Here is a 20392-nt window from a genome sequence, read left to right on the forward strand (position 1 = left end):
AGTTAAAAAAAAGAAGAAGAAGAAGAAGAACCTGCTTCTACATAAGGAACATTCACAAGAACCAAGAGTGAGGGCCTTGACATGTCTATGTCAAGGACACAGTTTGACCCACAGTAGTGGCCAAAGCAATAAGTGATGATGTTACTTACTGTCCAAAGTATAGGAAAGATACCTCGAAGTCCTTTGAAAACAATGTAACCTATTTCAGATTCTTTGGCTATTTCAAGATGCAAGGGACCAGAGTTACCTACAGAATTTAACAGTATTGAGAGTAGATATTCTTACTCAAGCCTTATAGTTTCTGTTTTGCTTCTTACACTCCTTTGTAATTTAATGTGTGTGAGTTTTTTTCTACACTCACGACTGGATATTCATCCACCTGCCGGAAGATTTTTGACAGTGAGGATGTAGAGCAATGTATTCAGTTTCATTGTTTTTTTTTAATAGAAATTCAATAAGCTAACATATTATTGTTAACTTTTTAAGATCAATAATCAAGAGTTAAGTTTTAATGTAAATAAATCATGCCAGCGTGACTGCTAATATTTGAAGAGTTTTGGAACATCTCAAACTCTGCTCTGAATTTTGATGGCAGGGAGGTAAGTGTTTCAGATGACTCATGCAACACTGACCCCGGCAGGAAAGCAGCCTCTAAAGTCACCACCAGGATTCTGTAGGAATTGTGGGACTTTTCTATACAGGAAGAACAAATCTGACCCATTCGGTGTTCAGAATGCATGAAAACAACACTTCCAGTATTATCCTTTAAATTCTAAGGTGCCAGGTGCATTCACAGATCTAATGTGGATCTCATTTTTAATACCCGCTAAGTGTCAGTGACAAAGTCAGTGATTCTCCAAGCCAGGTGCTTACTCTGTCTGCCCTTAGCTTCATGTTCGTGGCAGCTCTCCTCGTGGGTCTCTAGGAAAATGCCAAAACACAACACTTCACATGTACAAATTATAATTGGGAGCAATTATACTTTCATTAACTCTTTAAGTTTTCATCATTGCTTGATTCCCTTCTTCAGCTTAAAAGTGACAACTTCTTGGAATCTCTAGCAGGCATGGTATTTAGCATGTGACTGGATACTTGGTAAATTTTGTTCATCTAATGTAGAGATGGACTCATGCATTCAAAAGTCAATTCTAAATAGATCTTAATTTATATAATTTCAGTACATTATGATTACCTTGAAATGCAGAGGTCTGCAGTAAATGAAATCAGAATGAGCATATAATATTTTTTCTCTAAAATAGTAATGTGCATTGTAGACTGGAGAGTGAGTTATTTAAAAGATATTTTCGAATAAAGTAGGATTGGTATAATGCAGTCTTACTCAATATAATGATCCAAAAAGAATTTGGACTCTGAAATAGCATGAATCTTTAAAAACCACATTTTAGGAAGCCATTTATAAACACACAGACACAGAGAGGTGTGGTATTGACTGGAAGACAGCCAGCTTTAACTACCTAGCAACCTATTAGGTTATTTTGAGATACTGGTTGAGAAGCAAAACCATTTCCTTCATTAAATACTGAATGGTGTACCTTATGGCCCTAATGATAACATTGTTTATTTTGAGTCCATTGAATAGTAAGTCTTCAAAGGCAGGTGCATAATATTTAAAGAAGAGAGGGAATTTAAAGAGAAAATTTATATAAAATTGGCAACTTATAATTTCAAGATTTTTGAAAGGAGAGAGGTGATTGCTTCTCTCCGAGGCAAGGTGAAACAGGGAGATAATGGCCCATGAGGGCTAGTGAAGGAGAACTACCACTTTTTGACTACTTTTGAATAAGCCAATGGAACCAAATTTCACAAAGAGCAGATTCTGCATTAACCCTGTCATCCTTTCCTCAAAAGGGTAGTCTCTGTCAGGCACTCAAGATGATTACCAAAATATGTTACATTGTTTCATCATTTAGATTCTGTTTCTCCTGAAGTTTTACAGAATCTTAGTAAAACATTCTGGGGGGTGAGGGGGGAGTCTGTCTTTAGGTGAAGCACGGTCACATTTTTAATGTCATACTGTGATGGAATGATTCCTGCTAACATCTCCTCAAGATAACATTTTTTCTTCCCAGATTCTTCTGATCACATGTGTGGTAACATTTTGTTGTATCAGTTAATTCTGGAATTTCTTTTTAATTTTCCTCTTAGTTTCTTTCTTATCATATTTGAGGTAAAATTATTTTGTATTGATTTTTCAAGTGACTGAGTTACTCTTTTCACGATGTGAATTATTGTTCTTCCTGTGTCTCACATTCCTAACTTTGCCAGACTGTCCTTCGCTCTTAGTTTAAAAGAGCAATGTGATAAACTGCTGTTGTAGCAGTACAATTTAGACTGCCTTGTTTAATGTTTTGGGTCATTGTTTTAGGCAGCCTATGGTTTAATGTAGGAAGTGATAATTGTAACCTGAAGAAATGGGAGAAACCAGAAGGCAGGAGACACAGTACCCACCACACTGACCCTGTCTGAAAATCTCAATAGCTTTGAGAAAAGTTTTCCCCCCTGAGCAAGGCTTTTACCGCAGGACTCAGAAAGGTGCTTACATAATGAATAGATACCTTACAACTAAAGGGCAAATGTAAGTTTTATTAAGGGAAAGTGTTACTGATGAAGTTCAGTGGACCTGTACATACTGATATGCTCTGAATATTTGTTTTTATAAATGACAACATAATGGGATTTACATTTCCACTAGGCTAGCAGGCTGATTTCAGGTGTTCCCTTGACTAATTTATACAACCAACTAGAGCCTGAGTCGCTGCAAGGTTGTTGTGCTCCCTTATGGAGTACTGATTTGGGGGATAAGAGAGTTAGAGGTTCTTCTATTTCTCTTCAGGGCAGGATTTTCCTGAACAGAATTCTCCTTCTTACAGTTGATAAAACAAAACTTACTCTGGTCTTAGGGGATCAGGCTGAACTTATTTCCCTCTCCAAATGGCAATTTGAGATAAAGATCACTTTCACTGGTATTTTCTCTGTCCTGTGAATGGTGATGGTGAGTCTCCAGCCAGTGTTGGTCAGATCTTCTTGGCTCTCTGTGACTCCACATAGATGCACAGAACTGCTGCAGCTCAAACTTGACATAGTTCAAACACAAGGCAGATGTCAAATAAACATCTATGTGATGACCTTTATGATAATTGTGATGCATGTGCAGTTATTAAAAGGTAGGGCCTTTTAATTGAATATTTTATATTGTGTCTTTAAACACCTTTGCCTTGATAGTTAACCATGATTAATTTTGGATTGCAGTAGGCAATCTCTTTGATCTTGGTTCTCCCTCCAACAATACCAGTGATAGGTTTTTCTAGGAATTCCTTGGCCAGACTCTGCAGTTCTGCTCCTGAAATAAGTTCCTGGGATTTGCTTCTATAAGAAAAGTCTTCTTAAATTTCCCTTTTAGATTTTTCATAACCCAAAAGACTGCTTTCAATTTTTATATTATAAGTAGAATATTTTTATAATTTTGACCCTTTATTTTTATGTGAATGGATTAGTATCAGACCATGGAAAGGCATATGTGTTGCAAACAGATGAATCTTTGTTTGAAGCCAGTAGCTGCCAAGATCTGATTGTGTCACCTTCAGTTACTCATTTACTCTTTGAACCTCAGTTTGCTGATTTGAAAAAAAAAAAATTAGATGATAATACATATCTTCTGGGGTTTTATATGGGCTTGGAGAATATGTACTACACTTATAGCCATATTCCCACTGTCATTTGTGGGCTCCCACTACCTCATTTGCACAGATACTTTGCCTTTGTCTGCCAGCACCCATCTTACAGAGACATGGCAAAGTATTCCTTGGAACTAATGATCCCAGAGTTTTAGTCATAACCCATAGCATAAGCTGTGACTGATGATCCTATGACTGTATGTATCAGCTTTTCCACCCCTTTCCTGAGATAATGTAGAGGCAGTTTATTTCCCTTATATTAGTGGGTACCACTGCAGCAGCTGACTTAACAATACACCGCTTACTGACCCTCTTCTTACCCCTTCTTTTGTCACCCTTCCCTACCCCTCGAGTGTCCCTGTACCTTCCCAATCCATCACCTGTAATCAGGCTGTTTCTGGGGAGAACCAGACAGTCTACACTGAGCCTTGCATACTGACTGCAACCAGGAGGGTGCTCAGTAATTACCAAGTATTCATAGTGTGCATAATAATAAAGCAATGTTTACTTGCTTTACATCCCCACAAAAGACTCTCCACCCTGTATTTCAATACAGCTGACACCTTTGGTCTGTGTCTTCTAGGTAAGGTACTTTTAACTTTGAATACTGGTCCCTGGAACCTCCCCTTTAGGAATACAGCAGCCGCTAACCAACCCCTTTCCTTCTAGGACTTGCAGGTTTTGATCACTTGAAATGTACCAGTCTAAACTAAGATGTGCTCTGACTTAGATGAAAAAAAGGATGTTCCATCTGTCTTAGATGATTTTTTTTTTCATTTTGAAATGATAATATTTAGGGTGTGTTGATTTTAACAAAATAAGTTACTAAAATTGTTTTGTTGGTTTCATTTATTTTTTTAAGATGTATTTATTTATGCATACAGAACTGGGGTACAGGCCAGAGGTGTGGGGGCCATGAGAGGCTTCACCTGAGGTAGAGTGGGGAGCAGAACAGGCAGATCAACAAAGTACACTGCTGAGGGGAACAGCGGGCAGGTCAGGAGAGGTCTGCCGTGCCATGCGGGTCACCTCCGGGGCAGGCGGGAATCAAAGTCTTGTGGAAGTGGCTTTAGCTTCTCAGTGCTGTGCTTTAACCTGCTGCGCTACCAGGGAGGGCCCGGTTTTGTTTACCTTTTAATGTCTTTACTAGACACATTTAAGTGATATATATTTTATATGTAAAGTTTCAGTGATATGTAACTACCTAGTTGGTAAAGCCTATATGCTTAAAGTTTGTGTCAGATCTAGAAAATTACCAACTCTTGAGGGATGCCTCTCCTTGGTGTCAGGGGACAGCTTATGATCTCCTTTGGTGTTTGATTCCAGGTTACATGTCACCACACCCATCTCCGCTGGGAGCCCCAGAGCATGTCTCCAGCCCGATGTCTGGAGGAGGCCCGACCCCGCCACAGATGCCACCGAGCCAGCCGGGGCCCCTCATCCCAGGTGACCCGCAAGCGATGAGCCAGCCCAACAGAGGTCCCTCGCCTTTCAGTCCTGTCCAGCTGCATCAGCTGCGAGCTCAGATTCTGGCTTACAAAATGCTGGCCCGGGGCCAGCCACTGCCCGAAACACTGCAGCTTGCAGTCCAGGGGAAAAGGACGTTGCCTGGCATGCAACAGCAGCAGCAGCAGCCACAACCACAGCCGCAGCCGCAGCCACCGCAGCCGCCGCCTCAGCAGGCCCTTGTTAGCTACAACAGACCATCTGGTAGGTTAATACACAACCAAATGAATAATGCGATGGGCCAGCTCCGATAAGAAAGACTGCTGACTGCACAGAAGCACCAGTTGGTGGGGTTAAGCCCAGGGCTGACTTAACCTTTTGTTGTACCTCTCAGGCCCCCTTTGCTCAGTGGGCCAAGATTCTTGCTCTCCTCCCACTTTAGAGTGCTAGAGCCAGTTTCTTCAGCTTTGGAGACTGGTGCAAGCTGTGGGCCTAGGAAAAAAGCACTCTCGCCCATGACTTTGCATTCTCTAAAACAGTGTCACGTGGCCAGCCGCCCACCCACACACTCAGGTGGAGGACCCCTGTCCCCAGAGTGCTTATCGCCAAAATGTGTTCCTTGAATGCACTCACTTAGAGCCATTTTACCTTTGTCAATTTATCTATTTCTGTCCCGTTTTCACTGTGAATAGCATTTGGGGAGACTAATAAGAAATGTTCTTGCAGTAAAATATCCAGGAGAAATTCAAGACAGAGGGAAACAAAAGAGGTGGATGTCACGGAGGTCAGGAATGTGGGGGGCTCATGGTCATTGCAGCCCAGCTTCAAAGACTGCCTCCAGTTTCCTGAGAGTCAGGAGAGGAGCCAGTCAGGCCCTTAATCCTCACCATTCCCAAGAGGGCTGCTCACCGATTTCTCAGAGGACAGGGCCTTTTCTATCACAAGAGGGTGAAGTTGATTTCCCAGGTGAGCTTACTTTTAAAATTATTGCTGTTGGTATTGTTGTAGGTGGCTACAGGAAGAGACACCAATAGCATTTGTTCATAATAATTAGAGTAAGAGAATCCACATGACCTATTTCTTACAGAGCCCAGGATCAAATCAGAAGCTCTTATACTGTGTAATGGGTCGAGATGAGCTTGTCCTTATATAACCTTCTGGTGGTCTGACTTGATCCCCTGAGGGAATTCAGGGGTGTGGAGGGCTGTGGACACTATTTGCTCTGGAAAGGTTTTTGTTAAGAACTGGATACGTAGAGCTCTTATGTTTCTGTTTCAACTAGAGCTTTGAACCCTAGGGAATTTGAACCCAAGATGATTCCTTGACATTGACCCTCCTCCCTGTAAATGGCTCTCTCGCATTTTGGCAAGCCCTGGTGTGCTGATCATTGCAGACAATGAGAGTGGGCTATTGGTACACTTCTAAGGGTTTTAGAGTTAGATGGTGGGAAGGTTTGATATATCGGATGATATTGCTTTTTAATATTCCACCTTCTGAGTTTATAAATGTTTCTCCTTTGGTAGCGGAAACTCGAAGAGTTATACTACCTATAGGACGAAAGCATCATGTTACCTGTAGGTATGGCCTGAGAACTGTAGATAAAAGTCTCAGACATAGCCTTTTAAAGGTCAAGAAAAGAATCATATCATCCCCAGAGTTCTCATGGCCACTGTGGTGCTTTGGAAGTTGGAGGGCCAGATGAGACAGTACTGCTGAATTTGCCCCAAAACTCAGATTTCATAGGGAGGTAAACACATTATCTGACAAAGATGTTTTCTTAGCATTTCATTGTCACTTAGGACAAGTCAAAATAAGGCAAGACTTTTTTTGCTTTGTTTTTTAAGATTTATTTATTTATGCATACAGAACTCAGGTACAGGCCAGAGGTTCAGGGGCAGTGAGGATTCACCAGAGACAGAGTGGGGAGCAGAACAGGCTGACTGACAAAGTACACTGCTGAGGGGAGCAGCAGGCAGGTCAGGAGAGGTCTGTGGGCCATGTGGGATCACCTTCACCTCCAGGGCAGGCGGGGATCAAAGTCATGTGGAAGTGGCTTTAGTTTCTCAGTTCTGTGCTTTAACCCACTGTGCCACCAGGGAGGACCAAGGCAAGACATTTTTTAAAATTAAGATTATCGTTTGCATATTGTTTATTCCCCTCTTACTCCCCCCCACACACTGCTTTTTTTTTTTTTTTAATTATAATGTTTATACTCATCCCTACTAATTTCAGGAGAAAAATAAGTTGAAGTATATTGACTTATGTGGGGAGAGCCGTGATTCCATTTTTCTTCTTTCTGATTTTCTGGTATTCACATCTGCTGAGACTCTTGTGGCTGGGCTGGTCTGCCTCAAACCTTCTCCCAAGTTGTAATTCTCCGAAAGGGTATCATAATAGCTGACCCCAAGGAAACTCGATTTGACGGGAGAAATGGCACCTTCACAAATCCCTCTTCAGTCCTTACCTGCTATGGACTTCACTCAGATCTAACCCACCATTTTTCTTTCCATTTTGATTCATTTTTCCATTTAGACTACAGGAAAATGAAAAATAGGAACTGAAAACAGTTTTTTTTCTTTTTTTTCTTTTTCTTTTTCTTTTCTTTTTCTTTTTTTTTTTGGGTGGGGAAGCACCTTATAGTAGAAAGTAAAAGTTTTTCTTGCTAATTTTTTTCAGGACTTGCCCTTCCTCCTCCCCTACCCCCACCCCAGCTTTTTTCAGTTTTCTAAAATTTCTTGGTATGCTCAGTTTAAATGCATTTCATTACATTTATGCTTTCAACCTGTGGAAACCACTGAAATCCTTATTTAATGCATAGACCAGTTATTTGCATAAATATCCTTGTGTGCTAGAAGGCAAAGTGGGAGCTCCCAATGAACAAAGCCAGTGCAAGTGAGACTTGAGGTATTTTACTACATTTGCTTCCCTGGTTCAGGCATCTTCCCCTTTTGGGTTCTCCTTAGGAGTGCAAAGCCACACTTCTGTCTACACTTCTAAGTTGAGGACTGAAGAGGAAAGCAGACACATCTTGTACTTCTGACAATTAAGCCTAAATTGTTTATGTTGGACAGGATGGAGGAGATAAGCTAAAGAATGTAATTTGTCTTCTATTTGAAGATATCATGGAGAGGTCTTATCACTTAGCAGACCACCAGTGTCTGTTGTAGAAGAGATGATTTCTGTTGATAAAGAGCAGATCCAGTTTGGCAACCCAACTCTACCAAGTGCCTTAGGGACCAGCATAAAGCCTAATGAATAGGTAGTTACCTTCTGAGCATGCCAAATTGCAAGCAAGCACATTCAGTTCCCTAGTTTCAGTAAACAGAAGTTTTTATATAATCTGTTGGAGGGGGGAGAAAATAGACCCTGTGTAGCAGAAAGTGAACTTTCACTGGTTATGAGCAAAGGAGTTTGCTTGTAAGTGATTCTGATAGCAAATTAGCAGGAAGAACATGGCAAGCAACCCAGATTTATCTGTTAGAGTCTGAGTTGCATTGAATTTAGTTGCATTCAAAATATTTTGAAGTTTGCAATAGAAGAGTTACTCCTTTAATCAACAGCAAATAACAGTACCAAATCTACTAAAAAAAAAAAGTAGATTGTGGTTTTTGGTTTGCCATGGAGTTTTTCTATAAAGCTGAGTATTTTTATATTTCTTTACTTTCCTATCTTTCATGGCAATAGAAAAGGTAAGAAGTGATGGTTAAGCAGATGGCCTTCTTGTCCCATTGAATCACTGTCACCTACAATCTAGGAACTGGCATTGTCCCCGTTCTACAGATGAGGAAACTGAGGCACAGATAGTTAAGTAACTTGCTGAGGCTCACACAACCACATGTGTTGAAACATATCAGTTCTAGAAGGTACAGAATGTTGAGGCATATTTGTTTATTTCATAGCCAGCTGTAGTAATTTTAAATTGGAAACTTGAATATGGGTCTCTCTCTGCTTCTCAATTATAAGGATTAATCAGCCAAAGAAGTCTTTACATGTGTTGATTAAGGAAGGCTCTATTGATACACAGCTATGTGTGTGTGTGTGTATCAAACCTAGGTCAGAGTCATAGGCTAAAAATGACTAGTTTGGGAACAAGGTTAAGAGACACATCTGGATACCTCCCTGGGATTAAATGTGGTTTTAAAAAGTGGTGACTTGATTATACCTCTGAGAGTGAGCACGGACTTCTCATCAGCATTGTCAGGCAGTTAAAGGAATAAATGAAAAGTGCAACACTGTTGACAAATTACTTAAATTTAAAACATGAATTTTCTTTTATTAAAGGTAGTAGGTTTTACAGGGCTAAAATGTGTTAAATTCATTACTTAGCATTTTTGTGCCCTTAAGCTAACTCTTCAAATATTTGATATTTGACTCTGCCACTTTCTTGAGCTTATTAAAGAAATTCACAGAATCATGGAGAAATAAAATAAATGTTAGAAATCTGTATCACCTGTTTTGGCTGAATCAAACCAAAAGCAACCCTAATGAAAACTCTACCCTGTTTTGAGGACCTATAGGGAAATCACATTCCAAAATGTCCCTCTGTAACTCATCCCAGTGCTTAGCAGTTCTGAAAGAGAGTGTTTTGAAATTAAGCTTCTTGTATAGGTATGAAACACAGTTTAAATATAAAGTATTATGAAAAACTGTGTGTATGTAAAAGGTCTTACATTTAGAAAAAAATCACACAACATGTAGCTGAAAAGAACCTCATGATGGTACATTTACAATACCTTAAAGAAAAAGAAATGAATTTTATCCTAGAATTTTTCATCGACCCCTAGAGCCAGGGCTACAGATTACCTTGAGAAGCCATATCTAGTTCTATCTCTTAAGGAAATTTCAGAAATAGGAGGAAAATAATGTCATTACATACACACATACAAATACACACACACATTCACATATACACACACTAGTTTCCTAAGCAATTTGCTCTAATTTTCACATTCCTCCTGTCAAAATGTTTGGGCATAGCTATCTTTGTGTTGTCATTTAAGCCAATTTGAGGGGTGTTTGCTGGAAATTGAATAAATGTGTCCAATTTTTCATAATGTATGTCTTTGTATGGTTAATTATTGTTGCTCATTGATGTGTAGACTGTTATTTTTGTTACCATTTAATAATTTTAATTTTTCTTAGAAGGGATATACAGAATCCTTAGAAGAATGCCTACCAGAGGTTTCAAAATCTGCTTACTAAGATTATTACTAACTCACCTGGTAGTCACACTAATTTATTTATAATTTTAAAGTAAATAAAAATTCGCCTAGGAGGAGAGATGAAACGCTTTTGATTTTAAGTCCATACCTAGCAGTTAATTTCAGCTTCTCAAACTTAAGGTAAAAAAGTTGCTTTAAATTAATTTATTAAATGCATTTGATAAATCTGATGATTACACATTCCTTTGTCCTGATAATATGTGAAAATGCTCTCTTGCATGTTAGCACTGGCTAATTTTATTAAATGGAATGAGTAGATTTTATCCCACTAGATTGGATGTTTTTAGAAATATTATTAATATGTAGTAAAAAAAATGAAGTGGGATGTACTGATTAAGTCTGAAACATGCTCTGCAGGTCATTAAGGAAAACATGTGCCTTCTTTATCCCACATAGGAGGCTTGGCAAGCTCCTGGCTGTGTTTGGGAAGCATTGATTCTAAGGACAGGTGTATTCCAGCCCGTGCTGGAAGCTTTCTTAAAGGGGCTTGCCTTGCAGTTTGCAAAATGAAATTTTAAGGTCATACCTACCAGACTGCCTCAGTAATGCACTTCCTTTAACTTTTAAACTGGGGATGCACCTATAACTCTTTTCTAAAACCCACTTTAGACCCACTTTAAAAGCCAGTCATCCATTCCTTAACCAATTTATTAACAGAAGAGTCATTTTTGGACCATTTTCATCAATGTCCACTCATGAATGTTTTTCCCTTATGACGATAGATCCCAGATTCTTCTTCTTTATTACAGATTATTCTTCTTTTAATTTCTTTCTCTATAATCTGCACCCCCATCCTCACCCCTTCTTCTCCTTTCCTGGCTTTCCTCTTCTTCCTTCCCTCCTTTTTTCTTCAGAAATTTGGTTGTCCTGATCACTGGACCCCCAGAGGTGGGCGGGGGAGTAGAGGGTGGGGGGTAGCCGCAGGGCGACCTGTGGTCTCGGCTGCCAATGTTGATCTTGTCTCACAGGCCCGGGGCCCGAGATGAGCGGCCCGAGCACCCCACAGAAGCTGCCAGTGCCCGCACCCAGTGGCCGGCCCTCACCTGCGCCCCCAGCAGCAACGCAGCAACCCGCGGCCCCGGTCCCTGGGCCCTCGGCGCCACAGCCTGCCCCTGGGCAGCCCTCGCCCATCCTTCAGCTGCAGCAGAAGCAGAGCCGGATCAGCCCCATTCAGAAACCACAAGGTCTGGACCCCGTGGAGATTCTGCAGGAGCGAGAATACAGGTAATGCATCCCACCAAGGTGGTGTTAAGTACCATTTGCTTGCACACACCTCCCTGCTTATGGGTGGTGGCGTCTCGTGTTCTGGCCATTCTTTTGTATGGGACAAGGGAAAAAGAAAAACTAAGGGAAGTTGCAGGGGCTGAAGCTCATGCTATGAGAATGGTTTCAGAACAAAATTGCAGAACATTTTGTTTGCCATTGGGGTGGAAGATGGGGACCCCTGATGGATTTGGGTTGGCAGGACTGTGATTTTTTTTCACTCACTTAATAAGAAAACTTTTGCCAGCCCCTGACATGCCATGTCCTGTTTTGGGCCCTTGGTATGTCAATTGGGCCCTTGGTATGTCAAGATCAAAAGCCCAGCCCACAGTGCTCATGAATCTCAGAAAGTGATCGTTTCACACGTAGAAAATGCTGTGCCTTGTTCTGGTTTGTTAGTTTGTCTTTGAGTGATGACCTTGAGCAGGTCAGACATTGAATATGTTGCATTGACCTGACCTTCAGGCTAATAACTCATCCCATGATACTAAATCACTTTTCAGAGCTTGGTATATGCAATCTTCATTCTAATTCATGCAACTTTTCGCCTATGGCTTCATTCAGCTTTCCAAGTCGGCCTTGTCTAAATGTCTTCATTTGGGCTACTTATTTAAACTGTAATTCTAGAAACTCAATTTTCACCTGATTGGCACATTAGTTAAATCAGAAATTGGCAAATCTTTTCTGTAAAGGGCCAGGTGGATAGTAATGCATTGTACGATTTGCCAGTCTGTCCCTGCTGTGTTCTGATAAAAACCATATTGACAAGACAGGGGTGGGATTTGGCCTGCAGGCTGTTGTTAGTAGACTCTTGATGTAAATAGTTAATGTCATCCAAAGAAGGAAATCCAGAAAGTCAAGGTGGAAGACTTAAAATTATGATAAAGTGAAGATTGTGATTTCTAGAGTTTAGCAAGAAAGGATCCTCTGTTACTCACTAGCTACATGATTTTGGCCATGTTCTGTATTCTGTTATTCCATTTCCTCATATATTTAAAGAAGGTATTTTTGCTCTTGCAGGGGAAGAGCAAAGTGATTCAAAGGCATTCAATAGATACTCGCTGTCATTATTTCCCTAACAAGTTTAATTTGAAAGAAAATTCATTGAGTCTAAAAATTACAGGGAAATGTAAATAAATGACATCTAGGCTCCCTTTGAAAATACCACCTTACTCTTTATTGGAAGATACATGGCTTATTTATTATTGGATCAAAATACTAAGCTATCCACTTTGAGTAACTCTGAAAGAGAAGCAGTAACTTGTCATTAAATGTGTGTAGCTTTTTGAATGAAACATACAGTTTGCTCTCATTACTATGACTAATCATCAAGAGTTTTCATGTTGCTGTTACATTTCATGTCTTTAGAGCCCTAGATGTACTCATCAATTGATATTTCATTGTGTATAGGCCCATTCTGTTGGGTGAATAATTACTATAGGTTATAAAGTCAAATGTACCCATTTGTACAATGTACCCATCTGAAGTAGAGAAAATGTTTTCATATGCAGTTCTTTATGTTACTGTTGAAAAAGAAAAATCAAAAGTATTTGTTTAGACAGTAAATGAGGTACAAGTATATCATTTAATTACTCTTGAATTCTGACTTCCTAAGCGCTAACATGTTTTTCCTTCCCTGAAGGTACAAAGCTACCAATACCTTTGTTAATTCATGCCAACATTTTACCTGAACTCTCTTTACCTAAAAATCATCTGTGCATGTATTCCTTCTTCGGCCTGTGTGTGTGTGTGTGTGTGTGTGTGTGTATTTATGGGGGGCTGAAATTTTTTCTTTAATAGAATTTTAATTGCAAGTCTTTCATGTAATGAGTTCATTTTTATACCTTTTTCAGAAATATCTTAATAAATGATCTCCCAAGGTATCAAGGTATATAGCATTTAATAGTAATATTAAAAGAATTGCAGAATGCAAGAAGCTTTAGCTCTCCACCTATATCTTCCTAGCTAGCTATCATCTATCTGTAATCTTTTAAACTTTAGACATTACAGAATGGGGTGGATTTGCTATTTTTCATGCTACTTTTAATACTTGATAAATGTCTCCTCCTCTGTAAAGCTGCAGGGCTTTTGAAATGGTTGATCTGGCAACCCCATGTCCAAAATGTTGGTGAGTCTTTGACCTAAGTTTTTCTGTGGCCAGCTACAGCAAAAGCATGGGTTTGTAGTGGCCATGTTGCAGGGGCGTCTTTTATCTTTTGTCAGGAAGCATTTTGTGTGTGGCTATATGAAGGTAAATTGTTCAGCTACGGAAATTGTTTGAATTTATTTTTAAAATGGAAAGATTAAGCCAACAGGACTTTGTAAAAAAAAAACAAAAACAAAACAAGAAAAAGAAAATGAAGAAACCATTCCTTTTGTCCCACTTTTGATAGAATGGTGTACTGATTTTTGTTAAAGATTGATTTATTCATACAGAACTGGGGTACAGGCCAGAGATGCGGAGGGTGAGAGGATTCACCAGAGACAGAGTGGGGAGCAGAACAGGCAGATCAATGAAGTACACTGCTGAGGGGAGCAGCGGGCGCGTCAGGAGAGGTGTGCCGTGCCATGTGGATCTCTTCCGGGGCAGGCGGGGATCGAACTCATGCAGAAGTGGCTTAAGATTCTTAGTGCAGTGCTTTAACCCGCTGCGCCACCGGGGAGGCGGAATGTTGTACTGATTTTTATCAGAAGTAGAAAGGTTCTTTATTTTCTGATTGAAGAGTTCAGTAAGTTTCATAAACTTAGTTTGAGCAATGATCACCTGTCAGAAATTCTTTAATAGATGTTAACTTCTTTGGCCATTGTACTATCACTCACTTTGTCCATGAAAATTGAAAGGAAATTATCAGACTCATGAAGTTTATAAAGTCACTTGACTGCTTTTCCTTATTCATCATAAAATCAGAATTTTGAAAAAATTAACCTTCTTTATTCAGTAATAGCATAAATAAGTTTCTGCATATGAATTCTTTGCCTCAGATCTATACATTTAAATTGGAGTCATTTTGACCATTTTGTCTTATGATGGAACTTTGTTGCTTTTCTCTATAGAGGAGTATTTCCAGAGCTTTTGTTTTTTTAATGTCTTATGAACAAACTTTCTTTGCCTTGTCAGGATACCTAACTTTACTGTTTTCCATGATAGTTAGATGTTTGATCAAAAGTACTCCAGGAATGGTCACAGAAGCATATGAACTAATCCCCACAAATATTTTCATGGGACATGTATTTCACATTCAAAGGAATTATTTGCAAAGAGCACTCATGCTATCAAATCAGGATTTCATATGAAGAGTAGCCTCCCTTTAGGCCGCTGGAGTAAGCCCCATCTTCTGACCATGTCTGTCCAGTCACCCCTGCAACCTGAAAATTCCTTCTTGAAAATTACTAAGGGCTGCTTTACTAGCAGAGTTACAAAAAAGTCAGCTTTCCTCTCTCTCGTTTTTAAAGTGTCACTCAGCTCCTTGAAGGAACAAAATGTCCCAGTGTCATTTTCTGTTCAAATAACTCTCCTACAGGAATCATAAACTTCTCCTCTGGACCTGAACAAATATCTGTTGGCTTTAATGGAACTCTTTTTCTTGCCAGAAAAGTAACCCCTCTTGATTTACTGTTCAATCTGTATGAAAAACCTGAGTGACCTAATTCTGCTTCAATTTTCTGTACTCGTGAGGACACTAAATGAGTCTCCTGCAGTTAGGCAGTATTACATCTGTTGTTGTTTCTGGAAGTTTACAATCCTGAATCTCTTTATCGGGCTACCTGCTGAATCCCATTGATGGGAAGATGAAATTGTCTGGAGAGGAGCATTATTTAAAATGAAGATTTGTATTAGCGACAACAACAACAAAAAGATATAATTTTCTATCTGAAAGAAGAACCCTTTGCAACTTTGCTGTACCTCCCTCCTTCTAATACCCCCTCCACATATGCTGAATCAAATGCACACAATTTTACTATGGAAACTACCCTTCCCTGTCTTCATGGTTTGTACATTTGTACTTTGTGCTTCTTATCTCCCTTTCGTGAAAGAGAGATTCTTTTATGCTGGGGAATCTGAGATTCACTGTGAAATGATGAGGTCCTTTGCAGAAGCAGTTATTTTGGGAAGACATGCACCCCCTCCCATTCCAGTGCTCCCGTTCACTGCTCCCTCTGCTCCAAGTCCCCATACCTCCACCCTCCTCTGGTCCTCCACTCCCACTGTCCCAGTGGGAGTTAATCAGTGGGAGTTAATCTCTGCACTGTCAGCTCTGTGTCCTAAAATTATTTATTTATTCCTAGTTCCCTAGTCCTTCTGAAGATTAAAGGAAAAATGCAGCTATTCCATTAGTTTACCACCTGACCCTCTTTGTCAAAGAGAATAAAGCAGAATACCTAAGGAGTGTTTGTGTTCTGTGACATTTAAATGAGAAAAGTTTATAATAAGCCTGGAATTCAGTAATAGTAATTACCAAAACATTGACCATCATATGTTCAAGCATCAAAACAACTATACTATAATATAACCCTACTATTATATTTAATTTTCTGCTAATATGGCCTTATTCTGCAAAAGTAATATGTTCCTGTTTAGTTTTTTTCTTTTCTTTGTATATTTTTTAAAAATCTATACTAGACTTGTCTCTTAATGTCTTGTTAGGATGTATTATCTGTTGCTGTAATTAGAGATTTTTGGCTAGGTTGATATTTAAGAAGTTCAACCTGATAAATGATGTAGGTGTTTGTTTCACATGGTTTTTTTAAAAAAATAACAACTTGTGATATCAATAATAAACAGAATGTTGAAGAAAACTGGGAGAGTCTACAATTATACCAATAGGGAGAAATTATTAAAGTTTACTATTGGCACTTGAGCTAACAAACATTTTTATGCTGCTTCACTAAGCCATTGAAAAACCCTGTTATTTGTATGGGTAGACAGAGTTAAAATAACAGCCTGAAAACAATGATAATATGAGTTATAACATACAATTATGGTAAGTCGCTCAGTAAATTAAAATTAACAACATGTATCTACTAAATAAAACAGGTACTGTCATAGTATTATTTTCAGTGAAGTCAATGAAAAATGATGCATCTCTTACTATAAAGTTTTGAAAAAGATGCTTTTTTCTTTCTTTTCCGAAGCAAATAATGAAGTTTTATTGAAGACAGCAGTTGTTATGATACTTGGACATATGAAATATTAAGATACTTTGTAGCATCTTAGCCACAGAAGGTCTCAATATACAGAATCATAAGAACTGACAAAACCATAGTATTGGTTTTAAAGACAAAATCTTTAATTATCAAGAGCTTTCAGAGCTGAGATTCAGGAACATTCTCATTACAAAGCATATTTTTTTAAAAGATTTATTTATTTATTCGTACAGAACTGGGGTACAGGCCAGAGATGCGGAGGGTGAGAGGATTCACCAGAGACAGAGCGGGGAGCAGAACAGGCAGATCTATGAAGTACACTGCTGAGGGGAGCAGCGGGCGGTTCAGGAGAGGTCTGCCCGCCATGTGGTCGCCTCCGGGGCAGGCGGGATCGAACTCATGCGGAAGTGGCTTTAGTTTCTTTGTGCAGTGCATTAACCCGCTGGGCCACCAGGGAGGGTCACAAAGCATATTTTTTTAAAGATTTATTTATTTATGCATACAGACCTGGGATACAGGCCAGAGTTGCAGGGGCTGTGAGAGGATTCACCAGAGAAAGAGTGGAGGGCAGACCAGGCCGACTGACAAAGTGCACTGCTGAGGGGAGCAGTGGGCCGGTCAGGAGAGGTCTGCCGTGCCATGTGGGTTCCCTCCACGGCAGGGATCGAACTCATGCTGAAGTAGCTTTAGCTTCTCAGTGCTGTGCTTTAACCCCGCTGTGCCACCAGGGAGGGCCCACAAAGCGTATTTTTAACTATCTACAGCATCATTGGCAGTGGTTTTGGTTGGTGTCAGGCAAATAAAGATTCAGTCTCCGGTTCCTTCTCTGTGACTGTTTGTACATAATATCTTCAACTTCAGTTTTCTCCTCAGCTAAATGGAATATTATAGCATTTGTCGTGTGTGTGTGTGTGTGTGTGTGTGTGAAAGCAAAGTAGGAGAAAGAGAAAGAATTAAATAAGATGTGTTAAATGTACCTAACTTAGTGCAATGTTAATCTATTGCTTTTTTTTATTACTATTCTTTCTTTTTTGAAGATTGTTCAAGACAGTTTTGCCCCAAGTTCAGAGAGAGATCATTCTAAAAATAGATTTAAATAGCACATAATTATTTATAAGAATAGGACCCAGGTGAACTCTCTATGGATAACAATAATAGTAGTCTGAATCGATAAAGGAAATGTTTTTTATTTTCACCATTTATTATAAGGAAGTCTTCACGGTAATGTTTTGATGGTGTCTAAAATGAGAACCCCCTAAAAACTTCATTTTTAGATACTGTTTACTGCTGCTCCAAACCTGATTTTTAAAATTGCCGAATTTGCCTTTTCTTTTCTCAACTAAGCACTGCTCACAAAGGAAGTGGTTGTGGTTGGCAGGGCACTCTTGAATGTTTGGGGTTGGCTGATTTCTGTGGCCTCAGCACCCAAAACTGCTCTTATTCACTCAGCTCTATGGGCCTTCGTCAGCAGCATCTTGGGAAAGAGAGCAAATGGCCTCACTGCCTTAGGATACAGCTAGCTGTTAGAAAACTTTGTCATCTCAGCTTTGTGCTCTGGCTGGCTCGGCCTTTGGGAGCCTGTCAGATTTTCCTGCCTCTCATTTTCTCTCTCTGTTCAGAGGGAGCAATGTGCTTGTTTTACCTCCTAGAGAGTCATGAGCCTTCCTTGCTGGGTGTTATGAGAGGGTGTGCAGAAAACCGGAGAGTTCAGTAACATGCAGCACTAATGCAAAGGGAACGTTTCTTAGCTTAATGTCATAAAATCTGGTTGGGTAACAGAAATTGGCTATCAGTGTCTAGAATGTTTTGCCATGAACTGAAGTCTAAGATTGTCGTTGATCATTGAAGACAAAGTTGTAATGTTTATTTCTGAATCCCGACTTCCTCCATCTTACTATCTCCTTTAGGCTTCAGGCTCGCATAGCTCATAGGATACAAGAACTAGAAAATCTCCCTGGCTCTTTGCCACCAGATTTACGAACCAAAGCAACTGTGGAACTGAAAGCACTTCGGTTACTCAATTTCCAGCGTCAGGTAACACCTTTTGCTCAGTGAATATGAGGCATATGAAAGAAATGTAACTGCTTGAGAGTGTGTTCCTTAAATTTAGTCATTATTATAAAGATATGAGCTAAGTAGCAGTGTCTCTTCTAGATCAGCAGAGAACTGAACTCAAAGTAATAAAGATAAACTACTTATTATTCCATTTTTCTCTCCTGTTGATTGGAGACATTTTTTCCTCCTATGTGATGGTTTACAAAGGCGGAAGTATGGGATTTTATTGCCATATGGATAAAACCATGAGAACAAACGGGATAGTTAGCATTTGCTTTTAGGCCTCCAAAAAAGAGATGGTGCATCATATGTAAAACTAGTCATAGCTCTGAAAATAATTTAAGCAAATATAATAATCCTGCTACTGAATTAATAATGTATCATTTATAGAACAGAAAGCTGTTCTATAACCATCGCTTTGTTCACCAAAACCTGAGTTTGGGGCATTTGATCACATTAGGCCACATAATGACTAATCAGTGGATTATTATCTATTGTTCTTCCATGCTTCTTAGCAATTGCTGATTAATAAAGCTAGCACAAAGATCTATTTTATAATTGCTAGATCAGTAGACATTTTCTCTTTGGGGTGTTTTGTCTTGTGGACTAAGTGTTCTGCAGGCTGCCTCACTTAACCAAAAGGAAAAGAAATGCTTCACTGCCAGTCAGATGGGTTTGTTTGGTTAAGGTCTTGAGGCATGCAAAAATGAATTATTAATGAATGAAAGTAGTTTTGAAGTACTGAATTGCATGACTTGGTCTGTTTGAGGATGTGACTAAAACCACAAGACCACCCCCACTTGCTATTGTCATATGACCTTGGGAGTATACCTGTCTTATTAGTTATAATATCCATAGGACATCAGTGATGACGGGGTCTACGTGGCCATAAATTATGAGAGTAAATTAGAATTCAACTTAAAAAAGAAAAAGAAGAGAAAATATCCCTTTGAGTGCTATTTACTTCTTAGATAGGTAACTTTACAAAATGCATTGTTTAGATGTCAGATAGAATTTTGTTAAATGAATATTAACCAAGTGCATTTTTAAGAATAAGATTATATTCAAACTAGTTTCATTATGCTGCACTGTCTCAGATTCTTGTTTGATATTACTGAAAAATCTGTTATCTCAGAAGAAACTATAATTGATGCTGACTTCAGACTCACTTGAATTGTGATTTGAACATACTACCATATAACATGCAGTATGGCTAAGGTATTAAACTTACAATAATCTGAAAGATGTCCATGATATAGTGTAAAATTTAATATCTAGCAAAGAACATTATTTTTAGAAATGGGAGGAAGCCAAACTGCTATTCCCCACCTTTTATGTGAGCCTGAATTAACATTGTTTGAGTCTCTGCTGATACTGTACATGAACAAGAAGAAATTCTTTTATTCTTTTTGCCAAAGCATCATTAAAGTTAATCTTTAAACACAAAGAGAATACTACTATGGCATTTAAACAAGTAAAAAAAGAAAATTAGAAAGCTTATTAACTACTTAATATCATTAGGGTAATTAAATAGAACGAATCCATTTATTTAAAAGCCAGGGCAAT

General features: G+C 39.1%; 1 protein-coding gene across 1 annotated transcript in view; it reads left to right on the plus strand.

The window, feature by feature from the left end:
• The window catches only part of SMARCA2 (SWI/SNF related, matrix associated, actin dependent regulator of chromatin, subfamily a, member 2), a 167259-nt gene that overhangs the window by 20088 nt on the left and 126779 nt on the right, over positions 1-20392 (plus strand). Inside the window, exons 4-6 of the mRNA XM_004677627.2 lie at positions 5022-5405; positions 11332-11587; positions 18679-18805. Coding sequence (XP_004677684.1) covers positions 5022-5405; positions 11332-11587; positions 18679-18805 — 767 coding nt within the window. The remainder of the gene's footprint in view (positions 1-5021; positions 5406-11331; positions 11588-18678; positions 18806-20392) is intronic.

The sequence above is a fragment of the Condylura cristata genome, unplaced genomic scaffold (genome assembly GCF_000260355.1).
Source record: "Condylura cristata isolate star-nosed mole 26May11 unplaced genomic scaffold, ConCri1.0 scaffold00006, whole genome shotgun sequence".
Classification (NCBI taxonomy): Eukaryota; Metazoa; Chordata; class Mammalia; order Eulipotyphla; family Talpidae; genus Condylura; species Condylura cristata.